The sequence below is a fragment of the Mixophyes fleayi genome, chromosome 6 (genome assembly GCF_038048845.1).
Source record: "Mixophyes fleayi isolate aMixFle1 chromosome 6, aMixFle1.hap1, whole genome shotgun sequence".
Lineage (NCBI taxonomy): Eukaryota > Metazoa > Chordata > Amphibia > Anura > Limnodynastidae > Mixophyes > Mixophyes fleayi.
In genome coordinates, this window is record NC_134407.1 from 35,896,481 (window position 1) to 35,916,530 (window position 20,050).

At 40.3% G+C, this 20,050-nt stretch overlaps 1 protein-coding gene across 1 annotated transcript in view; it reads left to right on the top strand.

Annotated features, from left to right (window-relative positions):
• Nucleotides 1-20,050, top strand: part of LOC142161052 (solute carrier family 2, facilitated glucose transporter member 9-like) — a 37,767-nt gene that overhangs the window by 8,028 nt on the left and 9,689 nt on the right. Inside the window, exons 4-9 of the mRNA XM_075216273.1 lie at nucleotides 2,070-2,194; nucleotides 4,054-4,199; nucleotides 5,038-5,170; nucleotides 9,607-9,794; nucleotides 12,141-12,251; nucleotides 17,987-18,088. Of these exons, the coding sequence (XP_075072374.1) occupies nucleotides 2,070-2,194; nucleotides 4,054-4,199; nucleotides 5,038-5,170; nucleotides 9,607-9,794; nucleotides 12,141-12,251; nucleotides 17,987-18,088 (805 nt within the window). The remainder of the gene's footprint in view (nucleotides 1-2,069; nucleotides 2,195-4,053; nucleotides 4,200-5,037; nucleotides 5,171-9,606; nucleotides 9,795-12,140; nucleotides 12,252-17,986; nucleotides 18,089-20,050) is intronic.

Consider the following 20,050-nt stretch of genomic DNA (forward strand, 5'->3'; position numbering starts at 1 on the left):
ACATAGCGATATCTGTTCAGTATTGCTGACAATATTGGTGTGTATATAGCCAGCATTGAATCTGGGGGTAGATCCTGCTCTCAGCTGTAATAGAAGTGGGAACATTTTGCTATGTCCTTTTATTAACTGCACAATACAGAGTGGCCTAATCATATAAACCATGTGCTGACGTCTGCAGTATTTACATATCTAGCCACCCGACCCTAGTGTCCAAAGGCTGGACGTATGTCTGACTTTACCACATCCTATGGCTCACAGCTGGAGTGGTTGGATGATGAACACATGCAAGGTGAGATGTCGTTATCATCTGACTGAACTTTCCAATAGTCCAGATCAACATCTGAAAGATCCCAATAGTATGTTGATCAGATTGGCGCCTGTACGCACTGCAATTTTATCTGAAACAATCTAACTTGCCAGAAGAATGGCTGTGTATATGGGCTCCATCCTACATTACTGCTTCACTCATTTGTATAGCTTCAAGTAAAAAATGATAAAATAGTACCTTTTCTATTTGCCCTCTAAACAATGCTAACCTAGACATGTGACTAGTTTTCCTCTAGGCTAGCGTAAAGACAGCCTTGCCATTTACCCGCAGGTAGCCTCATTTACAAGTAAATGCAAATAGAACATACAATATTGTACCGTGGTTTACATTAAATCAATTATTTGGATTTATCTTTAACTTGCGTCCTAGTCAATAGAGGGGGGCCTTGGCTTTCTCATCAATTTTGAACCCCAGTCCTCTGTTTAAACCTGTTTAAACCTGAACTCTAAAATATTCATGTATTGAGATGTCCCTGCATCAATGCCAACCAATATTTGATAATTATTCAAGTGTTTGAGTGAAGCTAGTGGTTTATGACAAAGACCTGTGGTTACTGAATGTTGGAGATTAATTGAAGGGTAAAACGGCATTGGATACCTCTTATAGCTTAGTCCGTTATCTCTATGGGGTGTATTAGTAGTTTGTTGTTCTCATACACAGAACTGATTACACATAACCAATTAATATCCAAGGGATAGCAATGTTCCACAAATGCATAGCATGTCTATGTATATGATGGCGACATATTGTGACTAGTAGAGCAGAATATAGTTTACATCAAACCTCATCCAAGGCTGCCTGCTATCTTCCATTCCAGATTAACCACTTTCTCACGCTATTAACTCAGGCTTCTTCATTTACATAATGGCTTTCTGTTAATGGCAAGAGGTTGCACTTGTGGATGATAACAGTTTATACTGTTTTATAAGCTTGCACTTTATTTTTGTTACAATTATATTAACTTCAATTGTAAATTTTTTCAACATCGTACAAGGCTTAGGTGTGTTTAAAAATAACTAATTATGTGTGAAATTATCATTAATCACATTTTTGCTACATGCAGAACAGTAAATATCAGCACATTATTTTGGTTTTGACCTTGATCATTGTTGAGGGAAAGGGTAAAAAGAGGGAGAAGTACTTGAATATGAGGTGATGTGAGAAATAGGTTGTAGGTAAGGGAAAAGGGATTATGACAAGAAGATGGAACAATGGAAAAAATAAGGCCAAGGGTCTGGATGATTGAAAGAGAATGGAAGGGAGAGGGGCAAGAAGATGGAATAATTGGAGAACTAAGGCCAAGGGTCTGGATAATGGAAAGGGAAGGGAAGGGAGAGGGGCAAGAAGATGGAACAAAGGGAGAAATAAGGCCAAGGGTCTGGATAATAGAAAGGGAAAGGAGAGGGACAAGAAGATACAACAGTGGGAGAAATAGGATGGATGGTCTACTCAAGGGAATGGAAAGAGAGAGAAAGACAAGGAGATGGAAAGGAAAGAAAGAGATAGGGCAAAGAAGATGGAACAACAGGAGAAATGTGAATATGGGACAAAGACATGAAGATGGAGCTGTTGGAACAAGGATAATAAAGGTAGACATATGGAAAAAGGAAGAGAGAGAAGTACTAGAAAGTGAGGCAATAGGAGAATGGAGAAGTCTGACTAAGGGAATGACAAGGACAGGAACATAAATTGCTCAACCATTTCCTGATTGTTGGTCAAACCTGTTAATTATATTCTACAGGAAAGGAACAATAATAAAAAGTTCCCCACTGGTATTTATAGCCGCTGCCATGATGGGATTCAGTCGGATTTTAACATCCCCCGAGATGATAATCATTGGACGGTTTATCACTGGCATTCATTCAGGTAAGGACTTCTAATGACCTCTTGCACTCTCTGACAAAGCAGCCATTAACAATGTTCTCCTTATAATAAGTCCAGAATCCAAATACACTGGTCATGGTTTCTCTGCTACGGAAAAAATTGAAAGTTTAAAACCAACGCGATAAAGTTCAGATACTGTCATCTCTTTGTTGTACTCAGGTTGGAAAGATGTTAAGAGTCTAGGACAGTGATGGGCAAACTACGGCCCGTGGGCCAAATCCGGCCCACTTAGAGGTTCTCTCCGGCCTGCCAATATTTTAAAACCTTTCTTTAAAATATGCATAAAATTATTAGGGCCTACCCTGTGTGTCAGAACCTTCATTTTTATGCCTTCCCAGCTATTTCCTCCATTACACTTCATCCTCCTTCCTAAAAGGACACTTCGTATGTCAATCACTCAAACACCTGCCCGCCCACTAATGGCTGAAAGTCATGTGAGAAGAGATGGGCTGGGCCGTATACTAAGGCGGATTTTGATTGGCTGCTGTGTTGTCAGTTAGTGGCTCAGCAGAAAGACGGATCTGCAACAACCTGCTGAAATAAGTGCTGTGTCTGTATGATCGCTGCACTTATAGAGGCAACACTGCTATATAACACCCTCCCGTCCCATTCAAAAAATTTGTATTATATATTTCGATATTTGAGTTTTTTAATAAATTATATTGGCCCGCCTAAAGTTTTTCTTTTTTATTTGGCCCGCTCCTGAAAAAGTTTGCCCATCACTGGTCTAGGACAACCCATCCAATCATCCATTAGCTTTCATTGTCTAACACGTATTTGTCAGATAAAAGCTAATGTCTGATTGGTGTTTGTGGTTTTGTTCCTTTGAGCAATGCTAGTAAACAAGCCTCATTATCTTACTATAATGCTTCTGTGTACTTAGTATAGGATACTCGCTCTGTAAAATTGTAACAGCAAATAGAGAAAGTGTTGTGGGTTGCCACAATAAATAAGTGAGGAAAATGGATGGGTAGAAAAAAAATAAACCTAAAGATTTAAGCAGGGGAGGAACAGTACATCGTTGCGCACCATAGCAAAAGCATGCACAGGGGTCCAGGGGTGCAACTTTAGCCTACAGGGTGCCCCATTCTGCTCAGAAAATAGCAGAAAGGGTCTCTTCTGAGTATGTGAGGTCAGGCACATACACCGCTCAGAAGTGGAATCCACTCTGTACTTTTCAGAGCAAAGAGGGGGCACCACAGAATGGTGCAGTGGTCTGGGCCCTCTCCGCAGACCACTGCACCCTCTCCCCCGGGAGGGGGAGACTCCCCTCATCTCTGGGTCCTCTACCTTTAATTCTACCAATGAATATAAGCCATAGCCATGGGTTAGAGAGACGTGTAAGAAAAAATGAAATATTTGGAGAGGTAGAGTTGGATATCACACAAGTCAGCTGTTCATTTAGTTTAGCTCTTTAGTTTATATGGAAAGTAAAGAATTATTAATATGTTGTGGATATGAGCAGGTTCAGTACTCCAGTGTGGCCAAACCTTTAAGAATTGGGTGTAGGATCCTTTTAATATGCTGGAAATCTATGGTGGGACATTTCTGGGCACTGGCGATTGTCTGTTTAGCAAAAATGAGATCAATATACAAACAAAGATGTTAACATTGTGAATGGTTTTGTTGATTTCAATTGAGATTTTTCAGAAATAATACTGTAGAACTGCAATCAACATGACTTCATCGTTAGGCCAACAAACGTTATCCCATCAGAGATATCAGTCATGTGAGCAGGTCTCCTAGAGATATCTTACTGGCCTACCAAAAATGTATCTTTTGCAGTTCATGAGTTTGAATTTTGTATAGCTTCTCACATGTGTTATCCATCTTCTCTGAAGGCATTTCCCTCAGTGTGGTTCCCATGTATTTGGGAGAAATTTCCCCAAAGAATTTACGTGGTTTCTTGGGGCTGATGCCAAGTATTTTCATCTGCCTCGGAGTGTTTACTGCGCAAGTTCTCGGCCTTCCGGAGCTGCTGGGTCAGGTCAGTCTGTTCCCTTTTTCACTCTAGACTCAACAGATTGATGGCTGTAAGGGAATGTTTCGAGTTGTAGACAACAGCTGACAAACCATAACTTGTCATGCAGATTTAATTCATTTATTTTGATGTTGCATGTTTGTCTGTAAATACATTGGATTTACGGTATATTCTGTCCTTGAGGAGTGTGAACAAACAGTTACTTTTTCTACCCTGTTCAAATGATGATAATGCAAAGAAAATAAACTGGGGGGTGGTGGAGGGTACATGGAGCTGAGGGGGTGGTGGTGAAAGGAACTCGCGGGTGTTGTTCACCATAAAACATTTAGAGGAGATACGTGAAATTGAGGTGCTCTTTAGTTTATATGGAAAGTAGAGATTTTGTTAAAATTTTGTGGATATGAGCAGGTAGTCAAGTGTGGCCAAGCCTTTAAGAGGTGGGCATAAGCGTATGCTGGGAACCTATGGTGGGGAATTTTTGGGCCCTGGTGATTGTTTAGCAGTTAAGAACAAATATGAGATTAACTTAACGAACAAATGTTTTAACGTTGGGAAACGTTTCGTTTAATAGGGCAAGATTAAGATTTTCTAAAATTGTAAAGCCATCATTATGATTTTAGAACGCAATTGTGTACGCCATCATTGACTCTTATTTGTACTTATTGTAATGTGCTTTTCCGGTGTTTATTAATGTCTGGTGGTAAGTAAGGATGGGTTTATACAGTATCGCCTCCTTTATATAGAGAATGTACTGTAATTTCTAGTGAAGTATATGTCATCTCATGCATAAAAATCTCTTGTGCAGTTCCTTCTTATAATAGTGATCTACATTTACTCACTACAGGATGAAACTTGGCCCCTGTTTCTTGCCTTGGTTGTGATACCCACATTTGTGCAGATCTCGATGTTGCCTTTTTTCCCAGAGAGCCCCCGCTACCTTCTCATTGACAAGAACAATGTGCACGCCACAATAACCGGTGAGTAGTAAAGTGGAAAACATAGAGCTAAATTGTAGGATTGGAGTTCACCCAAAAGTAAAAGGCTACTATAGAAAACAGGAACTGTGAGGTTGTATAAAGGTGTTCATGCTACGAGGAGAGGCAATAAAGTAGAAATAATGAATATGGGAAAAGCTTGTGGTGAAAGGGAGACAAATGGTTGATACATGGGGCGAGGGGGTATGAGGGCAAAAAGCAAGAGTGGGAGAGATGGAGGATGACAGAGGGTGAGGTATACTACATGGTGAAATGGTTAAGTGGAGGACTGGTAGGCTTTTCTAAACAGGTGGGTTTTCAATGATTGTTTTGAAGCTATACAGGCTTGGGGATAGTCTGATAGAATGATGGAGATCGTTCCAGGAGTTAGGGGCAGTACAGGAGAAATCATGGATAAAGTAGTGAGATGTGGCTACCAGAGAGGAAGACAGGTGACATTCATTGGCAGACCGGAGAGGGCTGGAGGCTATATGTATGGAGATGAGTTTGGAGATGTAGGGAGCAGTGGAGTTGGAGAGGGCCTTGTACGTGAGGGTGAGGAGCTTGAAGAGGATTGTGTAGGGGAAAGGGAGCCAGTGTAAGGTTTGGCAGAGAGGGGAGGCAGATGTGGAGAAGCGAGAGCGGAAGATATGCCTAGCTGCAGATTTAAGTAAAGATCATCTTTAGCAGCAGCAGCAGCTATTTATATAGCGCCACTCATTCCGCAGCGCTGTACAGAGAACTCATTCACATCAATCCCTGCTCCATTGGATCTTACAATCTAAATTCCCTAACATACACATACTCACACAGAGAGAGAGAGACAGACTAGGGTCAATTTTGATACCAGCCAATTAACCTACCAGTATGTTTTTGGAGTGTGAGAGAAAACCGGAGCAGCCGGAGGAAACCCACGCAAACACAGGGAGAACATACAAACTCCAAAGATGGGAGTGGAGGAGGCCAGTAAGGAGAAGGTTGCAGTAGCTGAGACAAGAAATGATAAGCGAGTGGATAAGAATTTTAGCGACCTCCTGGGAGAGGAAGGGTCTGATATGGGTGATGTTGCAAAGCTGGAAGCAACAGGATTGGGAGAGAATGTGAGGGGCGAAGGAGAGGGAAGCGTCAAGAATGACACCCAGGCAGCCGAGTTGGGGCACAGAGCAGATGGTGGTGTTATCAACAGTGATAGAGAGGTTGGACAGAAGGTACTGTTAAGGGAAAGCATTTTGACAGGTGAAAGTCATACATAGTTTATACTCTTAACCTAAGTGCGAACAACAATGCCTCAAGGAGCCCTGTAGCAAAATTTGGGTAGTGTCCTGACAATCCTACTCTAGCCTCCTGACACCTTCACTCTGTTTTGAAACTAGGACTGTATGCTTCCTAACTTTCCTTGTATTCGATCCAAATATCTTTGTCCCTCTCTTTTTAAATGTTCTCTATTTTTAAAGCTTGCTTGCTATGGGATGGATTTTCCTATAGCTGTTTGTTGAACTTTTTACCAAAAAATGAGATGTATATATGCATAGAGCAGCACTGTTCAGAGGTTATCTTAGAAATGGCTTTATTATAATTCTAGGTATATAAATTAATAAAAATGTAGTTTCCTATCTTTTCCAGCTAAAACAATGGAGCAGGGATTGTCTGATAGAGGTCAGAGCACGTGAGGAGCACAAATTACACTATATTTACCCACGATGCTTAAAACAACTGTGAATGCAGTCTTGCTTCCATTGTTGTTCGTGCTTATTTCATGCTCTTAGAAAGATGAATGGATGGAACCCCTCGTAGTCTTGTCTGTCACTTTCATTGCTTCCCTCAGGTTACAGAAGATACCTGTGAATCTCTTTACTCTCACTCTTCTTTCTGTCTGTTTGTTGAATTGCCCAGCGCACACAAAGCAATGATCATTTGATATTGAGACAACACTGTCGGCCATTATAATGACTCATAATCATCGGGCTGAAAGTAGGAGACAAAACGAAGGGGAGGTGTTACACGCTTTCCTCTTTCCCTGATAATAGTTAGTTGTCCCTTCTTGAAAATCAATTAATCTTTATTTCTCTGTGCACGGTACAAAATAATTACATCACTCTATTTTTTATTTTTTTTTAGAATTCATGAAACTTCAGTCTTTAATTCTTGGGACATATAACAATATTTCTCTTTTAAACTATAAAATTGAATCTCTTTTTAAATGATGATTTTGCTATACCTCATTAAGAAAACGGCAATGAGAAACACAACTACTTTGTTGCTATTTAAGATAAAAAAAAAAATGCCATCTTATTCTAACTGAAATAAATGCAAAATACAAAAGAGGTGCTCTGAAATAAATTCTGAAAAAAAGGGATCATGTAGGAAAAATATAAATGCTTTTCAATTTAGTAACTTTATTTTACCATTGTATCGCATTTCAAAAAAAATATTTCAAAAGAACTTTTTTGTAACAGCAGCTTAAAGCACAAGCCAGGCTAGTGCTATAGTGAGTGGTAATATAAAGAGAGAGATATATAATGGAATTTATATGCTTTAACGCACTTTTGTGGAGAGAAGTGTGGTGGAAAAACTAGGATGCTGAGGAGCAATCTATCTAGGTGGCTTCAGAACAGGCGCGGGCTGACGTCCGTCAGCCCAGGGGGCATACGCCGCACAGGTGGCCGCATCACATTGAAATTACTTCCGGGGAGCGGGCGGCCCTAACAGCCGTGATTCTGAGCGGCCCGGGGGACCGATGCCCCCCTGCCCCCCGGCCCAGCCAGCCCCTGCTTCAGAAGTTGATAAAATTCCAAGACGGCGGCGAAGAATGACCTTATTAAAGGGACTAGGTATTAGGCTTTTCTAGATCACAGATCATATCACAGTTAATTAATCAAATCAGTAATTAATTCAATTTGTATATTTTATGTTTGTAAATAGAGAAAGTCATGTGGAATTATCTAACCTTGCTCTAAATTTGAATTACGTGTTGTTTTTTATTATTATTATTATTATTATTATTATTATTATTTATTATTTATACCCCTATAATTAAAATTAAGATCACATTCACATCAGTGTTATTTTTGTTTAGTGATGTCTTTTTAATAGTGTTTCATTTTATTTTCTTCTGCTTAAATTGGCCTGTGTGTGTGTGTTTATGTGTGTCTATACATATAAATGTAGTTTAATTGCACAGCGCCACAAATATATACAACTCAAAGAGCATAATCTTAAGGGAGTTTTTTTAATAGCAACATGAAGAAATTGCCCTAACAAGTTTTGCATTTTAAATTCTTTTAAGAAAATATACTGGCAAATTATGAGTGCAATTTTGAAAACAAGTGCGCACACTGGATGTTAGTGTGCCTGTGTTAGGGAAGAAAGTGACTGATGTGATAGCACCAGCTCACATATCCTCAGTGTCTCTGTTTACTCACTTGTACTGTTAAGAAGTGTAGGCTAATTACAATACATACAAATATACATACAAATCTCATCTTTCCAGATATTAGCACAATGCCTTTTATAGAATAAATAATAAATATGTTTAGAAAAAGAACATTCAATGTTCCTACCATAATATTGTAAAATACTGTGGGCTTGAGTCATTAAGGAGAGCAAAGCATAAAAAAGGAGTAACATTTGCACCTGGGCCAAACCATGTTGCATTAGAGGGGGAGGTAAATTTCAAATGTGGGAACAGATTTATAGTTGGGGTAGGGCATGTCCTAGATCAACTTTAAATTTCAGTGTAATAATAAAGCTATTATTTGTGTGTTCGATGAAAAAACAGCTAGTATTTAACTTATGTGCAAAATAATAAACTAATTTGCACCCCTTGCATTGTAACATGGTTTGTCCCAGAGAACATTTACTCCTTTTTTGCCTTAATGACTCGGGCCCTGCGTGTCCTAGCTCAACTCTAAATTGCAGTGTAAAATGACAGCTGCCCAGAATTTGTGTGCTATGTGCAAACGCAGACAGTACTTACCTGCAGGCATACAAATACTGTGCTTTGCACCTGTTTCATCACAACCTGATTTGTTCAGACACAAACTTGGACCCTTTATCTGGATAAACTCCTAACTCAATGGTTTGCAAGTGACCTATGGGAGCAACCACAGACTAACACTCTAGAGTTAAAGGGACATTATCCTGAACATTCTTCATTTTTAAAATGAAAAGGACTCATGGTATGCTACTGTTTCTCACTGAATCCATGCTATTTGAGTGTCTACGTTTAATTCAAAGGTTATTACTATTCTGATGCCTGCAGTTTTCTTGATAATGTGGCACCTGATTTTGATGTCTGATTTTAGCAAGCATCACGGTCACTCTCACACATTATACTAAATAGGGATAGGAAGTCATACAAACATGTGTACACAAAATACCTTACAGTCATGTGCATGCTGAGCTCTTTAATAGCATAATAATTAATCAATTTTTTTCAGCTCTTCGATGTTTCCGTGGAGATTACGATGTCCAAGATGTAATTGAGGAGATGCAAGAGGAGCAGCAGTCCCTGACTTCAGTAGAGACCGTCTCCGTTTGCCAGTTGTTACAGGACCGCACCTTGTTTTGGCAGATCCTGTCCGTTGTTGTGATCAATATGGGTATGCAGCTTTCCGGGATAGATGCTGTAAGTCACTCATGGTCATAAACAGGAAACAAAACTTTCCCTCCCAAATTGTCGGCTTATGATATGAATGAATCTCTCTGTCCCTAAGACACATCAATAACTTCTATTGTGAGAGGACTGTTGCACGTGAATTAGATTGATATGAGGTTTTGAGAGGTGATAGAGATTATAGGAAACAGACAAAACAAAGGTTCTGTTGGAAAGCTGAACTCTGCAAACAGACTCGGTAACACCCTTATTGGAGGTAGGAAAATTTGAGCAGCAGAAACATTTTTATACACTCATCTCTTAATCTTCAATTAGACAAATGCAAAGAAAACGTGAAGTAGGATGAGTGTGCCTTTAAATCAGGCCTCTAATGCTATTAAAATGTACCTCAAATAATTAAATGTTGGATGCCCATACAAGCCATCACTTCTTATTTTATTCAGAAATCAAAATGATGAAGGCAATCTAGGCAGGACTGGGGCATTGTTGGTTATTCACAGTTTCAGACTAAAACTGGGTACACACTACAGAATTTTCCACCAACTTTTTATGCCGATCGATTTTACATGCGATCGATGGTCCGATCGCTCGGTCCATGGACTGCATACACACCAGCCTTGTTTAGGACGATAAAGGGAAGAGCGGATGTCCCTTTAGCGACTTTTTACAGCCATGTTGTCGTGAGCAATGACTGTAATTTCGTACTCACTGTTGTGGATCGGTCGGAAGTTTATACACACTACACAACGGAAACGAGATTGGAACGAAAATATTAAACGGTACGACCAACCAAATGAGGCGACGATCGTCCATTTGGGCAGACTTTCGACCATCGTGTCACTGCACACACTGACCCGACTTTTGAACAAGCGGTCATATGTCGGCTGATTTAGCCGATTATTGGATGAAAACTGTGTAGTGTGTACCCAGCTTAACTTACAACTTTTGCATTTGCAGAAGATATAGATCTTCACTGACCCATAAACGACATTACCACTAGGATAACACAATGGGGCCCCAACTCCAAGTAAAGGTCTATAACGGGAACTGACTTAATGTGGCATCTTAAGCACGTCTGAATAATTATACTGCAAGATCAAAAAGCAATTTAAATCAAATTGAGACATTTGACACAGAGGCCCCATGGTTCTCTGAAAGAGTCTGGGTTTCCAAGCCACAAGAGAACTAGAAATTTGCATTATGTTAACCAAGATCATAGAGAAAGGCACCCTTTGCTTCATTACTTTATAAGACTAGAACTATTATCATCTAGCCAGACAAAGTTTTAAGTGACGGTATCAGTGAGCATTGCAAAGCAATTATTACTCAATGAAATGTGTATTCAAAATTTCATGGAAGAATCCTAGAGGAAAGGTAACTTCACATTGAACAGGCAACATCCCTTCTCTTACTGTCTGGCTTCTACGTAGATTATAAGGATATGAAAAATCACCTTGGAGTTCTTTGCGGTGTATAAAACCACTTTACGTTCAGCCGCAAGCTGTTTGGTCTTTGAACTCCCCGGTGACTTTTAACATCTGTGTTGTTTACTCTAGGATATATCTCACCTCAGGTGACACTGTGCAGAATAAACCAAGATTCTTACAGTTTTTGCTGGCACATGGCTAGAAATCTATAAATATCATCAAAGGGAAGCTCACCAAATATTGTAAAAATGTGCTGAACCTACAGCTTTTCAGGAAAGTGGAACAGACCAAACTAATTTTATATTTTGAGTCCCTGAGAGCCAGTAATTAGTTTTTGCACTGCAAAAAAAACAACTTAGGTGCAAGCATATTTTGAACACAAGAACGTATAGGAATTTTTTTTTAGGTGCTGCCACAGTCGAGCATAATCACAAGAATAAACTTGGTGGGTCTGGCTTAAGGGTGACCACTATTGGCAATTGTACAAAAAGCTTGGGTGTTCAGAGGTCCACATTTGTAAAGTATATGTTTATTACTATGCTTGACAGCGATGTCCATGGTGAATCTGGTTATGTCTAAACTTTCTAGTTTATTTTTACGTTTTTGAGGCTTTTTTGACGTTGCTTTTCCTGCCTTAAATACATTAATACTGCATCAACTCCTTGTGTCAACCAAAGTGTTTTGTTTTTTTTTTCCAAATGCAGCAATTTAATGCACCCCCCATAAAAATAATTCTCCTGTCTGACAAAACTGGGTTTAGGTCCAGCTTTTTAAGATTCTTTGCTACTCCACATTATGTATATCCATTTTAATAAGATAACTCTTGCATAAGTTCTGAATCCTGTAAGCGTTGTATGTAGAATGCATACTCCTTTCATTAAGCATGACTTGTGTTGTCAGGAAGATTTGACTGAAATCTGTTGCTTTGCAGATTTGGTTCTACACCAACTCCATATTTGAGAATGCTGGCATCCCTTTAGATGAGATCCCGTACACAACCGTGGGAACCGGTGCAATTGAGATAATCGCAGGTTTGATTGGGGTATGTGTTCAGTTCAATTTAGGATCACAACAAACATAATATCCAGTTACCAAAACATGTTATAAAATGTGCAGTTAACATTTTCCACAATGTGACCATTTTAACAGGTTTGAAATTGGCCCAACCATTGTCAAGTTACAAGTGGTTCCTCTTTAGACTTCAAGGGGTATATTTACTAAACAGCGGGTTTGAAACAGTGGAGATGTTGCCTATAGCAACCAATCAGATGCTAGCTATCATTTTCTAGAATGCACTAAATGAAAGAAAGCTAGAATATGATTGGTAGCTATAGGCACCCCTAAGTTTGTGTGTGTATGTATATATATATAGATATAGATATATAGATATATATAGAGAGAGAGAGAGAGAGCACTTCTTTTCTGTGCTTTCCGGCTTTGTTTTTATATCATCAGGCAGAGTTATCGCTGCTTCAGGATAGTCTAGTCTAGTGTACTCTCTACATTTAGTGCAATTGTATCCATAGGACAACTTTGTATGTACAAGCCCATAAGTGAAAGTCCCCTTTAATGTGCTAGAGTGGGATTAGCTATATGGCTCTGGGTCCTATCAACACTGTGCTGTTCTCTCATTCTGTTCTATGGTATACTATCAGTGCCACTATATAATGTAGGTCTCTGAAAAACAAATCTTGCAGTGGGAGCTTGTTATTCTTGCAGTGGGGGCTTGTCATGCTTGCAGTGGGGGCTTGTCATGCTTGCAGTGGGTGCATGTTATACTTGCAGTGGGTGCATGTTATACTTGCAGCGGGGGCTTGTTATGCTTGCAGCGGGGGCTTGTTATGCTTGCAGCGGGGGCTTGTTATGCTTGCAGCGGGGGCTTGATATGCTTGCAGCGGGGGCTTGATATGCTTGCAGCGGGGGCTTGATATGCTTGCAGCGGGGGCTTGTCATGCTTGCAGCGGGGGCTTGTCATGCTTGCAGCGGGGGCTTGTCATGCTTGCAGCGGGAACTTGCTATGCTTGCAGTGGGTGCATGTTATACTTGCAGCGGGAACTTGCTATGCTTGCAGTGGGTGCATGTTATACTTGCAGCGGGGGCTTGTTATGCTTGCAGTGGGGGCTTGTTATGGTTGCAGCGGGAACTTGCTATGCTTGCAGTGGGTGCATGTTATGCTTGCAGCGGGGGCTTGTTATGCTTACAGTGGGGGCTTGTTATGGTTGCAGCGGGAACTTGCTATGCTTGCAGTGGGTGCATGTTATATTTGCAGCGGGGGCTTGTTATGGTTGCAGCGGGAACTTGCTATGCTTGCAGTGGGTGCTTGTTATACTTGCAGTGAGTGCTTGTTATGCTTGCAGCGGGGGCTTGTTATGCTTGCAGCGGGGGCTTGTTATACAGACTGGTAATGTGTACATATCAAAGAATTGTGTATAACTACAGCTGTATCTGGCATAGAGTTACACAGAGTCCGTTCACTATGTTGCCTTTGCAAGGAGAGAATGTAAAACGTATTTATTATCGGTATTGCCAGTAATAGCTTTACTACCATCCCTACAAAATATGATGAAACTTAATAGTAATGTAGCAAGACATAGAAACTGTTGTTATTATTACTAATACTGCAACTTAACACACCCCAGACTGCAGGACAGAGTGGGGTGTTGGCGATTAGCCTTCCTTATAAACACAAAGAAAAATTACCACCTATCGCGCTAACTACATTCATGTCGCTGTCTAGTCCCCTTTTGATCCTGTCTTCGACCTTCCTCCACCCGCGCCCCCACAAGCCTCTCATTCCCAACCATTTATAGTCTCTTTATTTGAGAGTTAACACAGCAGAGCACAAATCTATAACCGAGCGCACATTCCATATTTTTAACCCAGGGCTGGCCTGTGCTACATAACACTAAATTAGATTTTTGACAATTAGAGAGACTAATGTGAGCCATCGGCTCCCAGGAGCAAAATCTCTCGGCACGGCCTTCCTTTAATAAACACATTGCAGTGCAGACGTGAAACAGAGAGTTCTCCCCCCCCCCCCCCCCCACCCATTCGTTCTGCTTATTTACCCCTCTCCGTCTTTCTCAAATCCCCCTCTTTATACAGCCGTACTCTGAACTGCTAAATGGTTCTCGCCCTTGCCATCTACTATTGAGTACTAATAAAAGTGTTTGAAGAGGTGCAGAAGGAATGGATTTGCAGTAACTGGCTCACATTCACTCAGGCAGACTCATAGCTCTGTAAGTCTGATTGGTCCTGAGTGGAGGCAGAAATGGCACCCGATGGACACTAGGAGATTGGTTATAAAATTACAGGCATTTGTTCTGCTGTCAATATTTTCTGCTGGTTTTGCTCAAAGCCTTGTTTTTTTTTTTTTTTTTTTTTTTTTTTTCGCCTCTCGTTTTCCAGAGGGGAGAAAGAAAGTTGAAGCTAATGCAGCTCCTAATATTCTTTGTTATGTACTTTTGTTTCTTTTTTTTCACAATCTTTGTTGTGAAAAAATATCCAATTTGAGATGTTAAGGGGCACATTTATCATTATTCACATAAAGTGAAAAGTAGTTTTCAATCCTTATCGCAATGATAAGGATTGAACTACTTCTCACATTTATGTACAGCCGTGCACAGAAACAGCAGTTCCGAAAAACTCCTGTTTCAGTGATAAAAAAAAAACATACTTACCCCCCTCTTCGGAAGCGCTGTCTTCGGGTCTTCTCTTCACTCTTCAAGTGCGCATGTCCAGTTACAAGAACTGGACATGCGCACACAGATCCCCTCTCTGTCTCTGCAACAATAGTTGCAGAGAGAGAGCGCTGAGTGACAGGGAGGGATCATGTGATCCCTCCACACATGCGCTGTACAGCTCTGCTCTCCGGAGCAGAGCTGACAGCATTAGATTTCCTCAATTCGGATGATGTACGCCAGCTTCAGCGTACATTAACATGACAAGTTCCTGAAAAAAATGTTTTTTCGGGACTTTTTAGATTGCGGCCAGGAGCAGTCACCATTCTGTTGAATGGTGACTGCTCCCAAAAACGAAGAGGAGTGCAAAGCAGCATCTGCGATGCCCCCTTAATAAATTTGCGGAGGACACTGTGGGACCTTAATTACCCGTTAAAAGCACTATCGTGCTTTATTAAATATGCCCCTAAGAATGTTGAGTGATCATAACTTCCTTTTATTGTAAGCTAAATACAAATGAATTCATTAAAGAGCAATCTCACATAGTTGCAAACAGTGTAGATACCATCCCACCCCTAGACCTACACAGCAAGGGTCATGTTACAAAGAAATATGGACATGCATGGTGCATTCTTAAACTGCAGCTTACATTGTGTTATTGTGTGTATATAACACACACACACACACACACACACACACACACACACACACACACACACACACACACACACCATGGTCAAGCTACCTTATAACTCCATCTTTGTCACATGTATTCACACAAAGCTTTCTATGCTATTATTCTTTGTTCAAATTAATTCCCTTTGATCTTCAATATATTTAATCAGTTTAGAATAACTGAAGCTGGAATTTAGGTCACAATTTATTTTGTATGTAAACTGTGAATGGTTTTTTAGCTTTTAACTGTCATGTGACCATATCTGTAACTATAACTAACCATGAAGATCTGTATATTACATGCCATGAATTGGCAAGTCATGTGCTACTGATTGTGAACATAAATAAAGTGAACATATAATCAATGTTAAAAAAAGAACTGAGCTTGTTTTGTTACAATGTGTATTCTTGTAAAGCGCATTCCCTTGACTACACACAGTAGAGGTAACTTTTATGGGTTGGGGTAATAGTTATAATTCAGTTCAAATCACTAGGAAGCAACTTTTTCACTGAGATGCAAATCAGTTGAACCAATTATGACGTTATGTTGTCGCTGGTTCCAAGTGAATTGAAAGGTTATATTCATATGTAGATTGGATCAACCTGCAAGATGCAGCTTCCACTTTAAGGTTGTCACTGTTGCTATTGCTGGTCATGCAGAGAATTTTGTCAGTGAGAAACCGTCTCCGGTGAGCCAGCTACTGCAATACAGATACAGATATCTGCAAGTGGTCCTTTGTAGATTTGTTCAGTGGATCTACAATCATTACCCCCATTTCTCCCCTCAACCTGAACCACTTTATAACTATCCTAAATCTGACCAGAAATCTGAAATCCTATACCAGAATACTTCCCTTTAATCAGTTTTACAGAAGGAGATAATAAATTCAGTTTAGATCGTAATATTATTGTACGTGCTGTCAGACAAACGTTTAAGTGTTAACTCTTCTCTCAATGACAGCTACACTTATGATTCTGTATAGTACCTTACCACTAATCTTAGCTGGTGATGCTGGGGGGGGGTTCTTGCTATATTGCAACTGCTTATGAGAAATAGTATTGGATTATTATTGTAAAATACCCAGGGGTAAATTTACTAAACTGTGCAACATGAAAAAACAGTCAGTATTTAACTTATGTGCAAAACAGAATACTAATTTGCACCCCTTGCATTGTAACATGGTTTTGTCCAGGAGACTGAAATAAGAAATTTCTTCAGTTAAGATCCTTAATGAATAAGGCCCCTTGTTATCATTTATTTAGTACATTCTGCAAAATGACAGCTAGAATCTGATTGGTTGCTAGGCAACATCTCCACTATTTCAAACCAGCAGTTTAGTAAATATACCTCCAAGTAACTATGATATTTCATGTTTGGTCTTTTACTAGGATAATCCTAAGTAAAAAATTATGTTAAGAATGACAAGAGTATCTTGGTGAAAGGACATTTTTGAACTTGATGCTTCTATTTCTGCCTCAACCAGACACCATGATTAATCCCTACCCTGGAGATAAAAGACATCTGTGGATTATTAATTTTGGTATGTTTACATCCTGCAAACCTAGCACATTAGATACCGCTTGCATCAAAACATTATCACGGAGAGCATGCATTTTTGTGCCAATATCTTATTCTGAACTGAATTTGAAATATGATATATATGCAGGTCTGATGGAGGGCAGTATGTGATGTCACCCACTGAACTTTAATCAGAATTCTATATTGTGCTACAATTGTGTTAGGTTAATTTCATATATCAGATTTAGCACTATAATGGCACATCATGTAAAGATGTAATCAGTACACTTTTATAATACTACACTTAGAGAGAGGGAGGCAGGTCAACAAACAGTAAATAAGCCTTGCCCAACAGTGGTTGACACCTGCCCACAATTTGTACAATATGCCACCAAGGTTAAAGAGCACTAGAGAGCAGATCTACACACTGTCCAGAAATACAACCCGCTTCAGGGCTCTGTGTCCATGCTATGAGAGAGTGCTATATGGTGCCGCAGTCAGCCAGATCTCCAAACAGCCAGATTTGTTACAGATGTGACTACACACTGGTCAGACATGTTTCCTAAAATTAGTCAGATAGTTGTTTGGTGGGCAGAAGAAATGTCCAAATTTCCAGGGGCTCCAACCATTCTGGTTCGCTGATAATATCACTTACCCTCAGATAAAGCTAGTAAGAGTTTTGAGCCCATTTAAAATCCACCATCTGATTGGGCAGAATGACCCATGGTGTGTATTTGGCCTTACCACAGCATACTGGCCAATCAAACAGCAGCATTAATCCTACAATTTAAAGTCATACTTTTGCCTCATGGGCCAAATAATTCTTGGCAACCTAACGTAAGAAATGACTGTGTGACAAGTTAAAATGTGATATGTCTTTAATTTTATTATACTTTTTTGCAGTGTTTTTCTGTTGAGAAACTGGGAAGACGACCTCTTATGATTGGTGGATTTAGTTTCATGGGGATCTGCTGTGCTGGAATAACCGTAGCACTTGTATTTCAGGTAGGTACTAGGAGGGCAAGGGTGCAAAGGGAAATATGAGGCCTTGGGACAGGAAGCCATACTGATCAATTAAACACATTTATGTTTATCATGAAGTCCTAAATTGTAATAATATGGAGCTTATACTACTCCAGACGTTGTGTGCCTATAGAAAATACCCTCTCTGCAGGCCTGAAGTTACCTTTCTTGTCACCCTAGACTATATTTGCAGCTTCTGGCACCTAAAGATTAATTTCTTCTCCAAATACTATATTAGAAGTTAATATATTGCTTAAGAAATATCAGTGTTTGTTTCATTACTCTAGCCCCAGAATCACCTTTCTGCATAGTTGTCTATTGTCACAGAATGTTCCAGATTATAGGGGGGAACTCCCAGGAGAGCAGGCAATTCTCCCATAAGCACACTTACCTGCTGGCTAGGTGGGCAGAGTAGTGTAGTGAGGGGACAAATTATGGTATCATGTAAGGCTTACCTCAGTGGACACTGAGTGGGCAAGAGTATTATGATGCAATTAGAGTCACCGTATATATAGCCCAGCCACCTTGATGATGCCAACGGTGTCACATGACACCAAACTTCTTTTTGGTACCCTCCCGCCACATCTCCCGGAGGACAGATGTGTAGACATGTATACCTTTTAGTAGGACCTTCTGTGAATTCTAGAAGCAGTTTTATTTCTTTCTGCAGTCCTGGTGGGAGAAAGGACAACCGGCCGTTACAATCACAGCTCTGTGTGTAATGATTGTGGCAGTAGATTACATTTCCTATTAGGCTGCACATGAACTGTTGGCAGGGCAGGTACTGAAAATGAAGGCAGACATCATTCCCAGTAGATGGCATGAAGCATGCTGATTGGTAGATGGGCTGGCAACCACACTGATTGGCGAGTAGCTGGCACAATCCACCAATCAGAATGCTACTACTTCTACTGCGTCTGACAACCTCCTGGAACAGCCATTCTTCATCTGCAACATGCCAGGAGACGGTGTGGGGTAAATAAGTACTTTGAATTGCCATCAGAAATCTGTATTTTGTGCAGTGGTTTCTAGAATGTTCTCTGCCAAGTATAGAGGTCACTCTAATGTTCTTTGTATCGTAATTGTTTATTAAGATGCTCTTTGTGTTATGTGTCAGTCATAGGATGGTCTCTGATACTAGTCAGATGGGTCAGTGTTGTCTTTGACTATCTCTTTTTGAAAAAACACATTTTTCATATATTTCATTAGCTATATGAAGCACGCACACATTGGGCAAACAGCGTCCACACGATTTTCATCACACCAATTTTTGTGTTTGTCCCTCAGGATAACATTTGCCAGCCGTCCACTGTCTCTAATAATCCACCATAACTCTGCAAGCATTACAGTGGCACAAAACAGTATTTGTCGCTCCCCTGTGACATCATCACCACGCTGCCTGCAGTATGCCGTTAGCAGACAATGTTTGAGTACTGCTTTGCTCAGAGCTGATCGTTGAAGAGAAGGCAACAAAAATTAATGAAATGAAGCCTAATGTTTATTACTCCAAAGGCGGCCACATGTTGTATCTTCTAAAGTAAAGCTCAGAGGTTCCATGTTGTATTGGAAAATATGTATACATACAAACTGTCTCGATTTAGGTGGGACTGTCCCGACATGCTGGGAGCTATGTTCTGATCACCATCTCTCTCTCTGCACCAAACGGGGGCCGGCAGGGGGGTCATCAGGGAAGAGAGGGTTGTTGGGGGCGAACTAGTGCTTTACATGTGCTATGTATTACACCTGAGCTGTGGCCACACCCGTAGTATTTTGATTGCGTGGCTCATCCATGGCCCAGTTTCAGAGGGTGCGTGGTCGTGTCCCGATTCTAAAAATGTAAATGTTTGGAAGTATAGTAAGTATTAGTAGACTTAATGAAACCTCCACCTCATCCCATGAGTTTAAGGAAACAAAGGCATTCCACCAGTATTTAATAATGATCAT